We start from the raw sequence: 12,989 nt of genomic DNA on the forward strand, positions 1-12,989 counted from the left end.
ACAGCTCTATGGGGCAGACGCTCAGCCCGTTGGGGGATCCAGGCACCATTTACTGAGCCATCGTCCACCCCCATCCACGGCCTCCTCTGGATCCAGCCATGGGCAGCAGGAGCCTCCCTGGGTGGGGCACAGGAGCCCCCTTGCTGGGCACTGCCCCAGAGACGGGATGATCCTGCCCTGGCACTGGGGCAGGAGGGGCCCCTGTGGGGCTGAGCCGTGGGGCTGCTCTGTCTCTCAGCCCCAGTGGCTGCACTGTCCCCTGCTTGACGGGGGGAAGGGCAGGGCTCACAGCAGGACCCCCCCGTACTGCTGGCCCCTGTGGGCAGTGGGATGGGGGGGCCAGTGGGGTTGGGCCTGGGGTGGCGAGGGCAGGGGAGGTCTCAGCTGCTGCCGCACCTTTGCTGGAGTGAGTTTCTCAGGAATTTGCCAGCCAGGATCTGTCCTGTCCCCCCCCCCCTCCCCACTCCCAGCTGGCAGGAGCGGCTGTCGCGCTCCCAGCTGTCCTGAGAGGGGCTGAGAGCCCTGGGAAGAGATGGGAATGGGACAGGCGGCCACAATGCAACCTGGCTCCAGCACAGCTCTGCTGGTGCCCCTCACTCCTGACCCGCAGCCCCCTGCTAGCCCAGCCCTGGGCTCCCCCACCCAGTTCTGCCGGTGCCCCTCACTCCCGACCTGCAGCCCCCTGCTAGCCCAGCCCTGGGCTCCCCCACCCAGCTCTGCCGGTGCCCCTCACTCTCGACCTGCAGCCCCCTGCTAGCCCAGCCCTGGGCTCCCCCACCCAGCTCTGCCGGTGCCCCTCACTCCCGATGTGCAGCCCCCTGCTAGCCTCTGGGCTTGGCCCCCAGCTCTGCCGGTGCCCCTCACTCCCGACCCGCAGCCCCCTGCTAGCCCAGCCCTGGGCTCCATGCCCCTAACTCCTCAATCCCAACACGTAGCTGCCCCAACGCTCGGTGCTGCTATCCCCCCTCGGGGCAGAGGCGAACCATGGGGCCGGTTGAGCTGTAGGAACCCGATTCCCCTGTGGGCCCAGCTGAGCGCTGTGCCCTGCGCTGGCTGGCGCCGTGTCGCGACGGGGGGCCAGGGCGGAGGGCTCGTGTGGCTGAGGCGGGCTTTGTCTCTGCAGCCGGAGAGCTCCCAATGACCAGCCCGCCCATGGAAGCCCTGGGCCAGTTCAAGCTCACGGGCTGGGAGGAGGAGAATTTCCAGGGCCAGCGCAGCGAGTTCCTGCTGGAGTGTCCCAGCATCCTGGACCGCGGGTTCCGCAAGCTCCGCTCCATCAAGGTGGAGAACGGCCCGTAAGTGCCCAGGCCCCAGCCCCACCTGCCCCGGGCCCTACGTGCTGGCAGCTGCTGCCCCTCACCGCCTCCTCCCGCGAGCCGCCAGGCAGGGGTCAGAGCACACGCCTGGGTCCTGGCCCCAGCTCGGCCACGGACCCACTGGGTGACCTGGGGCCAGTTCCTTCCCTGCTCTGGGCCTCGGTTTCTCCTGCTGTGAAATGGGGCACATGAGGGTGGGGGACGGGCTCCCTCCCCCAGGCGGTGCTGAGGGCGATGGGCAGCTGATCTGGCCAGGTGGGGGAAGCCCAGACCGGGCCCCTGGGCGGCCTGCCCTGCCCCCTCCTCCCAGGGACTCTGCTTTCGGGGGCACATTCCCGCAGACGTGCTGGTGCTGCTGACGCCGTCCCCTCCCCCTCTCGCACAGCTGGGTGGGCTTCGAGTACCCGGAGTACCAGGGGCAGCAGTTCATCCTGGAGAAGGGCGACTACCCCCGCTGGGAGGCCTGGAGCGGAAACAGCGGCTACCGAACCGAGCACCTGCTCTCGTTCCGGCCCATCAAATGCGCCGTGAGTTGGACGCGCCCCCACCCCGGCTCGTCCCCATCTCCACCCACGCGCCCGGCACGCTGGCCCAGGGGCCACGGCACAGCAGGGGGCCTGGGGCCAAGGAGACCATGGGAACGGCTGACGGAAATCTCGTATCATCTTCGTGCCTGGGTGATGAGCAGGGATGGCTAGACAGAGGGGGTGTCTGGGGCTAGATAGCTAGATAGATAGATAGAGGGGGTGGCTGGGGCTAGATAGATAGAGGGGGGTGTGTGGGGATAGATAGATAGAGGGGGTGGCTGGGGATAGATAGAGGGGTGTCGGGATGGATAGATAGATGGGGGGTGGGGCTAGATAGATAGATAGATAGAGGGGGTGTCTGGAGATAGATAGAGGGGGTGTGGAGGGATAGATAGATAGATAGAGGGGGTGTGGAGGGATAGATAGATAGATAGAGGGGGGGTGTGGGGATAGATAGATAGATAGATAGATAGATAGATAGAGGGGGTGTCTGGAGATAGACAGAGGGGGTGTCTGGGGCTAGATAGAGGGGTGTCGGGATGGATAGATAGATGGGGGTGGGGCGAGATAGATAGATAGAGGGGGTGTCTGGGGCTAGATAGCTAGATAGAGGGGGGGTGTGGGGATAGATAGATAGAGGGGGTGTCTGGAGATAGACAGAGGGGGTGTCTGGAGATAGACAGAGGGGGTGTCTGGGGCTAGATAGATAGATAGAGGGGGTGTGTGGGGATAGATAGCTAGATAGAGGGGGGGGTGGGGAGGGATGGACAGACAGACAGACAGTCGTGCCATTGCCAGGTCACTGCCTTTACAGATCAGCAGTGGGTTGCCGAGGTTAAACCCCCTTCTCGGCTCCCTCTCACGAACCGAGTTTGTGATTCTAAGCACACGGGGCAGCCGGCAGTGCTCAGTGTTGAACCCCCCGACCCGGGCGCAGGTGAGGCCAGCGCAGGGGAACCGAAGTGCCGCTGTTTGGGCTGTGCCAGGCTCCCCAGAGAAGGGGGGGCCCGGTGGCAAAGGGGCAGCCTGCTATGGGGCACACTCCTGCCAGCTGGGGCCAGTGACACCGGGAAGGGCCATTGCTGTGGCCTCACCCAGGTCTCGGCTCTCCCCTGCCAGGCTGCGGCCCTATCGCTCCATCTGCAGAGACGTGGGGGCTTTAAACCCTGGCACGTCCCCTGGCTCCAGCCCCGCCTCCCGCCCAGCGTTTTAATAACCGCCAGGCAGATATGCTCAGGCTTTAATAAAGGGGCAGAGATAAGATCGCTGCTCGCTGGCAGGGCTGCTCGGTGGGGAACAACGCGGGGGGGGGGGCGGGGGGGACAGCACCACGTCTAGTGCGGGACTCGAGATTAACCCCTTGGTGCCCGCCAGTCTGCCAGCCTGGCTCTCGGTGCCCAGTGGGCAGACGCAGGCCATGCCGTCCAGAGCGTCTGCATCGTCCCTCTGCAGCAGAGACGGCTCAGGCCTCGAGAAGCCCCCGGAGCCCAAGCAGGGACAGCAACTGGGCTGGCCCCGAGACTGCTGGGTGTTTGGCATCTTCGCTCGCCTGCCTCTGGCGCCCTGGCACGGGGGTACCAGCGCATCCCCCAGGCAGGCGCGGGCACCAGGGCGAGGCAAGCGCGTGGGCACCCTCCGGAGTGAGACCGGGACCTAGGCTGACCAGACAGCAAGTGGGAAAAATTGGGACGGGGGTGGGGGGTAATAGGAGCCTGTATAAGAAAACGACCCAAAACTCGGGACATCTGGTCACCTGCCGGCCCTGGCCAGCAGGGCCCTGCAGCTCCCCGGGGGGCTCTGGGAGGGGAGAGGAATGGGGAGCAGGACACAGGGGTGGGGAGCTGGAGAGGTTTGCATGGCTGACCTGGGGGCGAACGCACTGGGCTGGGACTCAAGGGAACCCTCCCCGCGTGACCCTGGGTGTCTCAGCGTGTCCCGGTCCCTGGGGCAGGGCCGGCTCGTGCTGGGTCTGTGCAGCGCCTGGCACCAGCCCTTGGCACCGGGTGCCCTCTGCACTGGGAGCCGGGGGAGGGCGTCTCCAGCCGAGGCCGGTGAGTTCAAGGTAAAGCAGCAGCTAAGAAAGAAAGACCAGGTGCTGTCAGGAGCGTCGGCTCTGCCCTCCCTTCCCCGGGGCACCCCGCTGACTGAGCGGGGTGCGGCTGCCTTGCCACAGGCCTGGGGGGGGCTGCAGCCCTGCCCCCGACTGGCAGGAGCCGTCGGCAGAGCAGCGCTGCCAGGGGAAAGGGGCAGGGCGCGGAGCCCGGGGGCACGAGGGAAGAGGGGGCTGGAGAGGGGGCCAGCAGGGAGCCCCGTCTGGCTTTGGGGGCCCCGTCCTGACCTGCCTCCTCCCCGCACAGAACCACAGCGACAGCAAAGTCACCCTCTACGAGGCGGAGAACTTCCAGGGGCAGAAGTTTGAGCTGAGCGACGACTTCCCCTCGCTGCAGGCCATGGGCTGGGGCAGCAAAGAGGTGGCTTCTATCAAGGTGAACTCGGGAGCGTAAGTAGCCTCCAGCCGTGGGGTGCCCTGGGCTGAGTGACCCCAGACAGTCACCTCACTGGGCCCGGCTGGTAGGGTGCTCAGCACCCCCAACATCCACTGGGGTCACTGGCCATCCAGGGTGCACTGCGCCTGGCTGAATTGGGCACTAAACTTCATTGCAGTCCCTATGCACCATCCCGGTCCCTATGCACCATCCCAGGGCCTATGCACCATCCTGGTCCCTATGCATCATCCTGGGCCCTATGCACCATCCCAGGGCCTATGCACCATCCTGGGCCCTATGCACCATCCAGGGCCCTATGCACCATCCAGGGCCCTATGCACTAGACTAGGCAGCAGTTCTGCAGAAAGGACCTAGAGGTTACAGTGGACGAGAAGCTGGATAGGAGTCAGCAGTGGCCCTTGTTGCCAAGAAGACTAATGGCATTTTGGGCTGTATAAGTAGGGGCATTGCCAGCAGATCCAGGGACATGATCATTCCCCTCTATTCGGCATTGGTGAGGCCTCATCTGGAGTCCTGTGTCCAGTTTTGGGCCCCACACTACAAAGAGGGTGTGGGAAAATTGGAAAGAGTCCAGCGGAGGGCAACAAAAATGATGAGGGGTCTGGAGCACATGACTTATGAGGGGAGGCTGAGGGAAATGGGGTTATTTAGTCTGCAGAAGAGAAGAATGAGGGGGGATTTGATAGCCGCTTTCGACTAACTGAAAGGGGGTTCCAAAGAGGATGGATCTAGACTGTTCTCCGTGGTGGCAGATGACAGAACAAGGAGCAATGGTCTCAAGTTGCAGTGGGGGAGGTCTAGGTTGGATATTAGGAAACACTATTTCACTAGGAGGGTGGTGAAGCGCTGGAATGGGTTCCCTAGGGAGGTGGTGGAATCTCCTTCCTTAGAGGTGTTTAAGGTCAGGCTTGACAAAGCCCTGGCTGGGATGATTTCATTGGGGACTGGTCCAGCTTTGAGCAGGGGGTTGGACTAGACACCTCCTGAGGTCCCTTCCAACCCTCATAGTCTACGAGTCTATGATTCACTGGGCCCTATGCCCCATCCCGGTCCCTGAGCTTGGCTGGGCGATTGTGGCTGAGACCTGCACTGCGAGTGGGGGAGAATGGGGGAGGGGCCAGGCATTTGGGGGAGGAAGGGGCCCCGAATTCGAGGGAGGCCGAGAGAGGCTCAGGGGACGGTGCATGTTTGTCAGCCCCAAAGGGGGGAAGTGGGAGACCCCGTAAGGGTGCGGAGAGCATCCCCCTTCCCCAGCCCTGAAGCGGGACCCCTGCCCGCTCAGGAGGGGCTGCCCCATGGCGATGCTTTTCCCCCCTGCAGGTGGGTCGCGTACCAGTACCCGGGGTACCGGGGCTACCAGTACGTGCTGGAGCGGGACAGGCAGAACGGCGAGTTCCCGAAGTACACGGAGTTCAGCACCCAGGCCCACACCAACCAGGTCCAGTCCATCCGCCGCATCCAGCACTGAGCCGGGGCATCCTGCACCCGCTGGCGAATAAAGGCGTCTGGAACCAGGCTCGGCCGCTCGCGTCTCTGTCCGGGTGAAAGCTGGGCCAGGGCGCTGGGCCGGGGGGAGCGGGGGGGGAACGGCGCCTCCGCGGCCTCTTTCTTCCACTTCTCTGTCACTGGGACAAAACACCAACCGCTCCGGGCCGTTCCGGGGGGACCCCCAACGCTGCGCCCCCCGAGAGAGCGCGCAAAGCGCCGGCAAACCCTCGGGCTCATGGCTGGGTGGGATGACGAGGCCGATGGGCAGGGAATGGAGTAAATGAAAAGGGGGCCCCCCCCCATTGCCCCCCAGGTCTCTGCAGCAGCCTCAGGAGCAGGGCTCGTAGCCCAGACGGGGGCGGGCGCCTGGAGAAAGGGACATTGAGGAGCTGGCAGAGGTCAGACGGGGCCATTCGATCATCCCCCCTGCAGCACCAAAAGAGCCTTGGCGCCCCCCTGCTTCCCCGGCCCCAGGGCAGAGCCAGACCCTCCCTCCCTGCCCAGTGCGGCACACGGGCGTGAGTGTGCGGGACTGAGTGTGCACCAGAGCGCTGGCTTTGCACGCGCACTCAGGCTGCTGCACGCACACGGGTGCACACTCACTGCTCAGTGACACTCGGGCGCCGGAAGTCTCTGCGAGCTGACAGGGTGGCGCTGCATCCGCCGCACACCGGGTAGCCGGGGGGGTCACCGGGTCTGCAGCCCCCTCGGAGGCATTGGACACACAAGCTCGGTTCTCCCCTCCCAGATCAATGGGGGGGGGTCACCTCCACTTTCCCCTCCCGCCAGGCCCAATTTGCCTCTATCCCATGCACACCTCCTGGCCTTTCTGATTGCAAATGAGTGCTACTCAGCGGCCACTTAGCCCCTCCGGGTTACCATCGGGCACCCTGCTGTGAGCCTCACAACAGCTGGGACAGATCCCCCCTCTCCAGAAAGCACCTGCTCCAATGGAGAATCCCCTTCGCTGTTAGCAGTATAGAGTCCGACACATGGTGGAGCAGTTCTGAGTGCAGCCAGTAGAAGGCAGTGCGCTCGCTCTCTCGCTCTCTCTCACGCACACAGGGACCGCCCAGATCATTTCATCCATAATGGGAAAAGCCACGCGGGGACAAAGCGAGAGTCCTATACTGGCTACCCCAAAGAAAGGGCCCAAGCCTGGGCCCGTGTCGGGTCCCGGCCGGGGCAGAAGGAAAGTGCTGACGTAGGAGTGTGGCCACTGAGGGGGGGGTGGATCTGATCCCAGCACGTGTCTGAGCCCGTCACAATCCTCCTGCTTGGCCGCATGGGGCTGCTGCAATCACCCGTCCCAGGGGAAGGGAGTGGGGGACGGAGAGCCCGGGATATGGGGGCGCTGCAGCCGGGGAGGAGGCCGGTGCTGGATGAGTGGAGAATTGGGGCGAGGGTGGGTGGGAGACCGAGCCAGGGCAGCTGCAGCAAGCGGCTGGGTACGGAAGTGGGTGAGGAGGCGGCAGGGCCGGCGGATGGGGGTGGGGTGTGTGTGTGTGGGGGGGGTGAGGCAGGGCCAGCGGATGGGGGTGGGGTGTGTGTGTGGGGGGTGAGGCAGGGCCAGCGGATGGGGGTGGGGTGTTTGGGGGGGGGGTGAGGCAGGGCCAGCAGAAGGGGGTTGGGGGGGTGAGGCAGGGCCAGCGGATGGGGGTGGGGTGTGCGTGTGGGGGGGGGTGAGGCAGGGCCAGCGGATGGCGGTTGGGGGGGTGAGGCAGGGCCAGCAGATGGGGGTGGGGTGTGTGTGTGGGGGTGTGTGTGAGGCAGGGCCAGCGGATGGGGGTGGGGTGTGTGTGGGGTGTGTGTGTGAGGCAGGGCCAGCGGATGGGGGTGGGGGGTGCGTGGGGGGCTGAGGCAGAGGTGGCAGGGAGCGGAGTTCCTTTGCACACCTGGGGCGGGCAGGGGTGCCCACACACAAGCCATCGGGACCAATCCCAAGTGTTCAGAAATCGCCAGCCAGGACCCCCAGCCCATGAGGCTGCCTTAAAAACCAGGAGATTTCACAGAGGAGCCAGTGGGTTGTGTTTGTTGACTTGCTTTCGAGTCTGCGGGGGGCAGGTTTCCAGGCTTTTCGCCACAGCCCGGAGGGTGAGGAACTTCCTTTTCTTTCTATGGAAGCCGAGAGTTTCCCAAAGTCCCATGACTCCAGCAGCTGGGGCTTGAAGAAAAAACAGAGATGGGTAACAGTGCAAACAGCACGGGGACTGGTGCCCCTATGGACCCCGGTCACAGACAGACCCCACCCCACCCCGGTGACCCCAGTCCCGCCTCCTGTGGCTTCAACACCCACTGAGTTCAGCGGCAAAAAACCCTGAGGTCAGGGGAATGGAGGGGGCAGCGCCGCCGACCTGCGGGTGGGGGTGAATGAGGATCCTGGGCTCTGTCACACACGGCCCGCGGCTCCCGCCTGCCCTTGGCACCATCAGCCCTGGCCCAGGGGACGGGGCTGGGCGGGGCATGAGGGGGCAGAAGGTCCCAGGTGGGCTGGGGGGGGGGAATAACCCTAACAGAAGCAGTATATGGTCAAGTGAACCACAGTGGGGGGCAGTTAGGGGTGATCCGTGGGGGCAGTTAGGGGTGAGTTGTGGGGCAGTTAGGGGTGATCCGTGGGGGCAGTTAGGGGTGAGTTGTGGGGAAGTTAGGGGTGATCCATGGGGGCAGTTAGGGGTGAGTTGTGGGGAAGTTAGGAGTGATCCGTGGGGGCAGTTAGGGGTGAGTTGTGGGGCAGTTAGGGGTGATCCGTGGGGGCAGTTAGGGGTGAGTTGCGGGGGCAGTTAGGGGTGAGTTGTGGGGCAGTTAGGGGTGAGTTATGGGGCAGTTAGGGGTGATCCATGGGGGCAGTTAGGGGTGAGTTGTGGGGCAGTTAGGGGTGATCCATGGGGGCAGTTAGGGGTGATCTGTGGGGGCAGTTAGGGGTGAGTTGTGGGGCAGTTAGGGGTGATCCATGGGGGCAGTTAGGGGTGAGTTGTGGGGCAGTTAGGGGTGATCCATGGGGGCAGTTAAGGGTGAGTTGTGGGGCAGTTAGGGGTGATCCATGGGGGCAGTTAGGGGTGAGTTGTGGGGCAGTTAGGGGTGAGTTGTGGGGGCAGTTAGGGGTGAGTTGTGCCCCGCTGGGCTCTGGAGCCGGCCCTGGTTGTGGGGCAGTTGGGGTGATCCATGGGGGCAGTTAGGGGTGAGTTGCGGGGGCAGTTAGGGGTGATCCGTGGGGGCAGTTAGGGGTGAGTTGGGGGGGGCAGTTAGGGGTGATCCCTGGGGGCAGTTAGGGGTGAGTTATGGGGCAGTTAGGGGTGAGTTGTGGGGCACTTAGGGGTGAGTTGTGGGGGCAGTTAGGGGTGAGTTGCGGGGGCAGTTAGGGGTGATACATGGGGGCAGTTAGGGGTGAGTTGTGGGGCAGTTAGGGGTGATCCGTGGGGGCAGTTAGGGGTGAGTTGCGGGGGCAGTTAGGGGTGATCCATGGGGGCAGTTAGGGGTGATCGGTGGGGGCAGTTAGGGGTGATCCATGGGGGCAGTTAGGGGTGAGTTGCGGGGGCAGTTAGGGGTGAGATGTGGGGCAGTTAGGGGTGATTCAAGGGGGCAGTTAGGGGTGAGTTGCGGGGGCAGTTAGGGGTGATCCATGGGGGCAGTTAGGGGTGAGTTGCGGGGGCAGTTAGGGGTGATCCATGGGGGCAGTTAGGGGTGAGTTGCGGGGGCAGTTAGGGGTGATCCATGGGGGCAGTTAGGGGTGAGTTATGGGGCAGTTAGGGGTGAGTTGCGGGGGCAGTTAGGGGTGAGTTGCGGGGGCAGTTAGGGGTGATCCATGGGGGCAGTTAGGGGTGAGTTATGGGGCAGTTAGGGGTGAGTTGCGGGGCAGTTAGGGGTGAGTTGCGGGGGCAGTTAGGGGTGAGTTGTGGGGCACTTAGGGGTGAGTTGCGGGGGCAGTTAGGGGTGAGTTGTGGGGCAGTTAGGGGTGATCCGTGGGGGCAGTTAGGGGTGAGTTGCGGGGGCAGTTAGGGGTGATCCGTGGGGCAGTTACGGGTGATCCCTGGGGATGACGAGGGGATTCCGTGGGGGTGTTAGGGGCGCGGCCAGGGGGCTTTGCGGCCGCCCCCCCCTGGGGCCAGGGGCACATCTGGGGACACCAGGGGCTGCAGCGGGGCCGGGGGGTTACTGGACATCTCGTGTGGGGCGCAGCCCGGCTCCCGGGCAGACCCTGGCCCCGTAACCCCCCCCCGTCAATCCCCCTCCCCACACACCCGCGGCTGAGCGCCCCATGTCTGCGCCTCCCGCCCCGGCTGCCCCGGCCACGCTGTCACATCCGCACCGGGATCCGGCTCCGGCTCTGGGCCGCCCGGGCTCCGCCTCCCGCGACCCGGCCCTGGAGCAGCGGGGGAGCGCGGGGAGCCCCCTGCTCGGAGCCCCGGAGGGGAACCCCCCCTGGAGACCCCCCTTTGGGGTCCTTGGGTCACCCCCTGGCAGAGAGACCCCGGTGCGGAGCCTGCGATAATCCGCCCCCCCCAGGCGCTGGGCACCCGCCGCTCCTCTGCAAACCCCCGCGGGGGCTCTGGGGCAGGGCCCCGCAGGGGGGGACCGGGGCAGAGACCTGGGCTGATTCCGGGCCGGGAAGCCGGGACGCTCTGGCGCTGCTCAGGGAACCCCGGAATTGACAGGGGCTAAACCAGGGGACCCCGGACTCCTGGGTTCTCTCGCTGGCTCTGTCGCTGCTTCGCTCCGGGGCAAGCCCTGGCCTCTCTCTCCGCCCCACGGCGGTAGCGGGGCCACCGCGAAGGGTCCCCCCCAGGCCCCGGAGAGGGAGGGGTTTAGGCCTGGACCCTCCCAGGTCGTTGGGTGCCAGACCCCCGCTGATTTCCAGGGCAGTTGGGCACCTTTCAGGATCGGGGCCTCCCTGTTCTCAGGACACAGAGCGGGAGCAGCTGCCCCTAATCCCCTGGCTCGGGAATCCCGGGTTCTAAAATTATCCCGCAAACCCCCCACCCCGAAACCAGCCCCGCCCCCTCCCGTCCCTTCCCCCCTCCAGGAAACCAGCCCCCCCTTCCTTCCCCACCCGCTGCCGGCTCAGCCCGGCACACCCTGCCCCCACTGCTCCTATAAGGAAGTGCGGGGCGGCCTCTCCCCTTCCACAAACACATTCCTGCACAGCCGGCTGCGGCCCACCCTGCCCGGGCAGGTAGCGCACCTGAGCGACCGGTGCGGGGCCGGCCAGGGACACGTCAGCCTTCGGCCCCGCCTGCCCGCTGCGCCCGGTGAGTGGAGCCCTGGCGGGCGGCTCGGCTCGGCACGGCTCGGCTCGGCTCCCCAGGGTGCCGCTGGTTCCGAGGGCAGCGGGAGGCCTGGCGCGCTGGGAGAGGAGGGTTGGAGAATTGCCCTGCTGTGTTGGGCTGGCACTTTCCTCAGTCCACTGCTCTGAGGCCAGGACACCTCCCTGCCGGGCTGGGGGGCTCCAGGTGACCCACCAGCTTCCCCCCTTTTTCTGGCTGTGGATATCCTGCTCCAGGCGGACGGTGAGATGCTGCCAGCGCTGCGGAGAGACTGGACTGGTATGGGAAGGTGCTGCCCAAATAACCCCCCTCCGACCTGTGCTGACCCCCGCCCCTCCGCTACTGCTATCCCCGCCCTGGGCTCCTCACACCCCACTGCTCTGCCAACACCCCTCAATGCCAACCCTTCCCCCCCTCTGCTAGGCCAGCCTTGGACTGCCCCCTGGCATGTACCCAGCCCTGCCGATGCCCCTCAGTCCCATCCCGCAGCTCCCCTGCTAGCTCAGCTCCACGTCCTCCCCCGCCCCGAAGCTCTGCTGAAGTGTCTCAGCTCTGGCCTGCACCCCCAGCCCTGTTATTCCTGTCCTAGTCCCAACCCCCAGGCTGTGGGGAGGGCCAGGAGCTGAAACCGGAGGCCTGGGAGGTCAGGACCCTGGCATCTGGGCATGGTAGGTATTTATGCAGCTTCGCATCTTCCTCCTGTTCTCCAAAGCCTGGCTCATCTCTGCCCTGGAGTGGCCCAGGAGCGCCCCCCTCCGATCACCTGCACCCCGGCTCAGCACTGCCCTGCACCCCCGCAGGAGTCCCTGTTCTTTGCTTCCTGCCTCGGCCTGGCACCCCCATGCAGAGGGAGGGTAAGCCGCTCCCCCGTCTGGATGCCTGTGGTTTGCACCCATTGTGCCCAGGTGTGGGGGAGAGGGCAGTCAGGCTCCATGCGCTGGCCATGGGGGGAGCGGGCTGCCCGGGTGGAGTGGGTCCTGTCCTTTCCCTCAACAACAGCTGAGCTCAGTGGTCGGCTGGCCTGGTGCCCCCTGACCCTGGCCACGGCTCCTTTGTGCCACGCTCTGGTCACCACAGGACATTCAGGGAAGAAAGAACTAACTGCGCGGGTACAGGTTGGACGCAGGTCTCTTCTCTGGCCGGGAATCTGGGAGATGGGCTCGGAGCCTGGCACAGTCGCTGGCCCACGAGCTGCCCTGCCGTCCTCAGACCGGATCCGCCTTCGCCCCCTCTGTGTGTCAGGCTTGTTTTCAGTTGCCTGCGGTTGGTTAGAAGGACTCAGGCAGCTAAAGCAAGTCTGGGACGCACGAGGAGAACCCTCCGGGCAGGGAAAGCTCCATGTATGAATGGAAGGAGGCAGGAGGGGGGGTGGGGGGGGGTGAGGAGGAGGCGAGCGAGCCAATGGTTCTGTATACTGAGGATCACATCCCACATCCCCCATCCCCAGATTTCAGCTGATGGTTTTCCATCTCCCCCCGAGCCCCCCGCACTCAGGTCAGAATGTCCCGTTGTCCTTACGTTAGCGCGTGACTCGAACTGGGGTCTGTGGCCACCATATTATCCAGGCCTTTCCGACGTCCCGCCCTGGGACACCCACCCCTAACCCACGCCCTTGGATTAAGGGGCATGAGGGACAGATCCAATCCACACTGCAGTCATCACCCAGGCCGAGGGGCTGTTTGGATGGCTCATAGGGATGAGGGAATGGGATACTCCATAGACTCTTATACCATGAGCTCCCTAGGCTATCTGAGCACCTGCACAGGGCCGCTGCCATCCTCTTCCTCATCTGGATCATGTCTATTTAGACTGTAAGCTCGTCAGGGCAGGGACTTGGCCTCTGGGCTGTGCAGGGTAGATTTAGGCTGCCCTACCAAGTCAGCCTTGTGG

General features: G+C 64.9%; 1 protein-coding gene across 1 annotated transcript; it reads left to right on the forward strand.

The window, feature by feature from the left end:
- Positions 1–893: 893 nt before the first annotated feature.
- CRYBA2 (crystallin beta A2) lies at positions 894–5,865 on the forward strand. The gene is made up of 4 exons (XM_045033065.1): positions 894–1,295; positions 1,702–1,843; positions 4,201–4,343; positions 5,671–5,865. Exons 1-4 carry the CDS (start codon positions 1,138–1,140, stop codon positions 5,816–5,818), a joined length of 591 nt encoding a protein of 196 aa, XP_044889000.1. The 5' UTR covers positions 894–1,137; the 3' UTR covers positions 5,819–5,865.
- The last annotated feature ends 7,124 nt before the right edge of the window (positions 5,866–12,989 follow it).

This window comes from Mauremys mutica, chromosome 10, assembly GCF_020497125.1.
Source record: "Mauremys mutica isolate MM-2020 ecotype Southern chromosome 10, ASM2049712v1, whole genome shotgun sequence".
Classification (NCBI taxonomy): Eukaryota; Metazoa; Chordata; order Testudines; family Geoemydidae; genus Mauremys; species Mauremys mutica.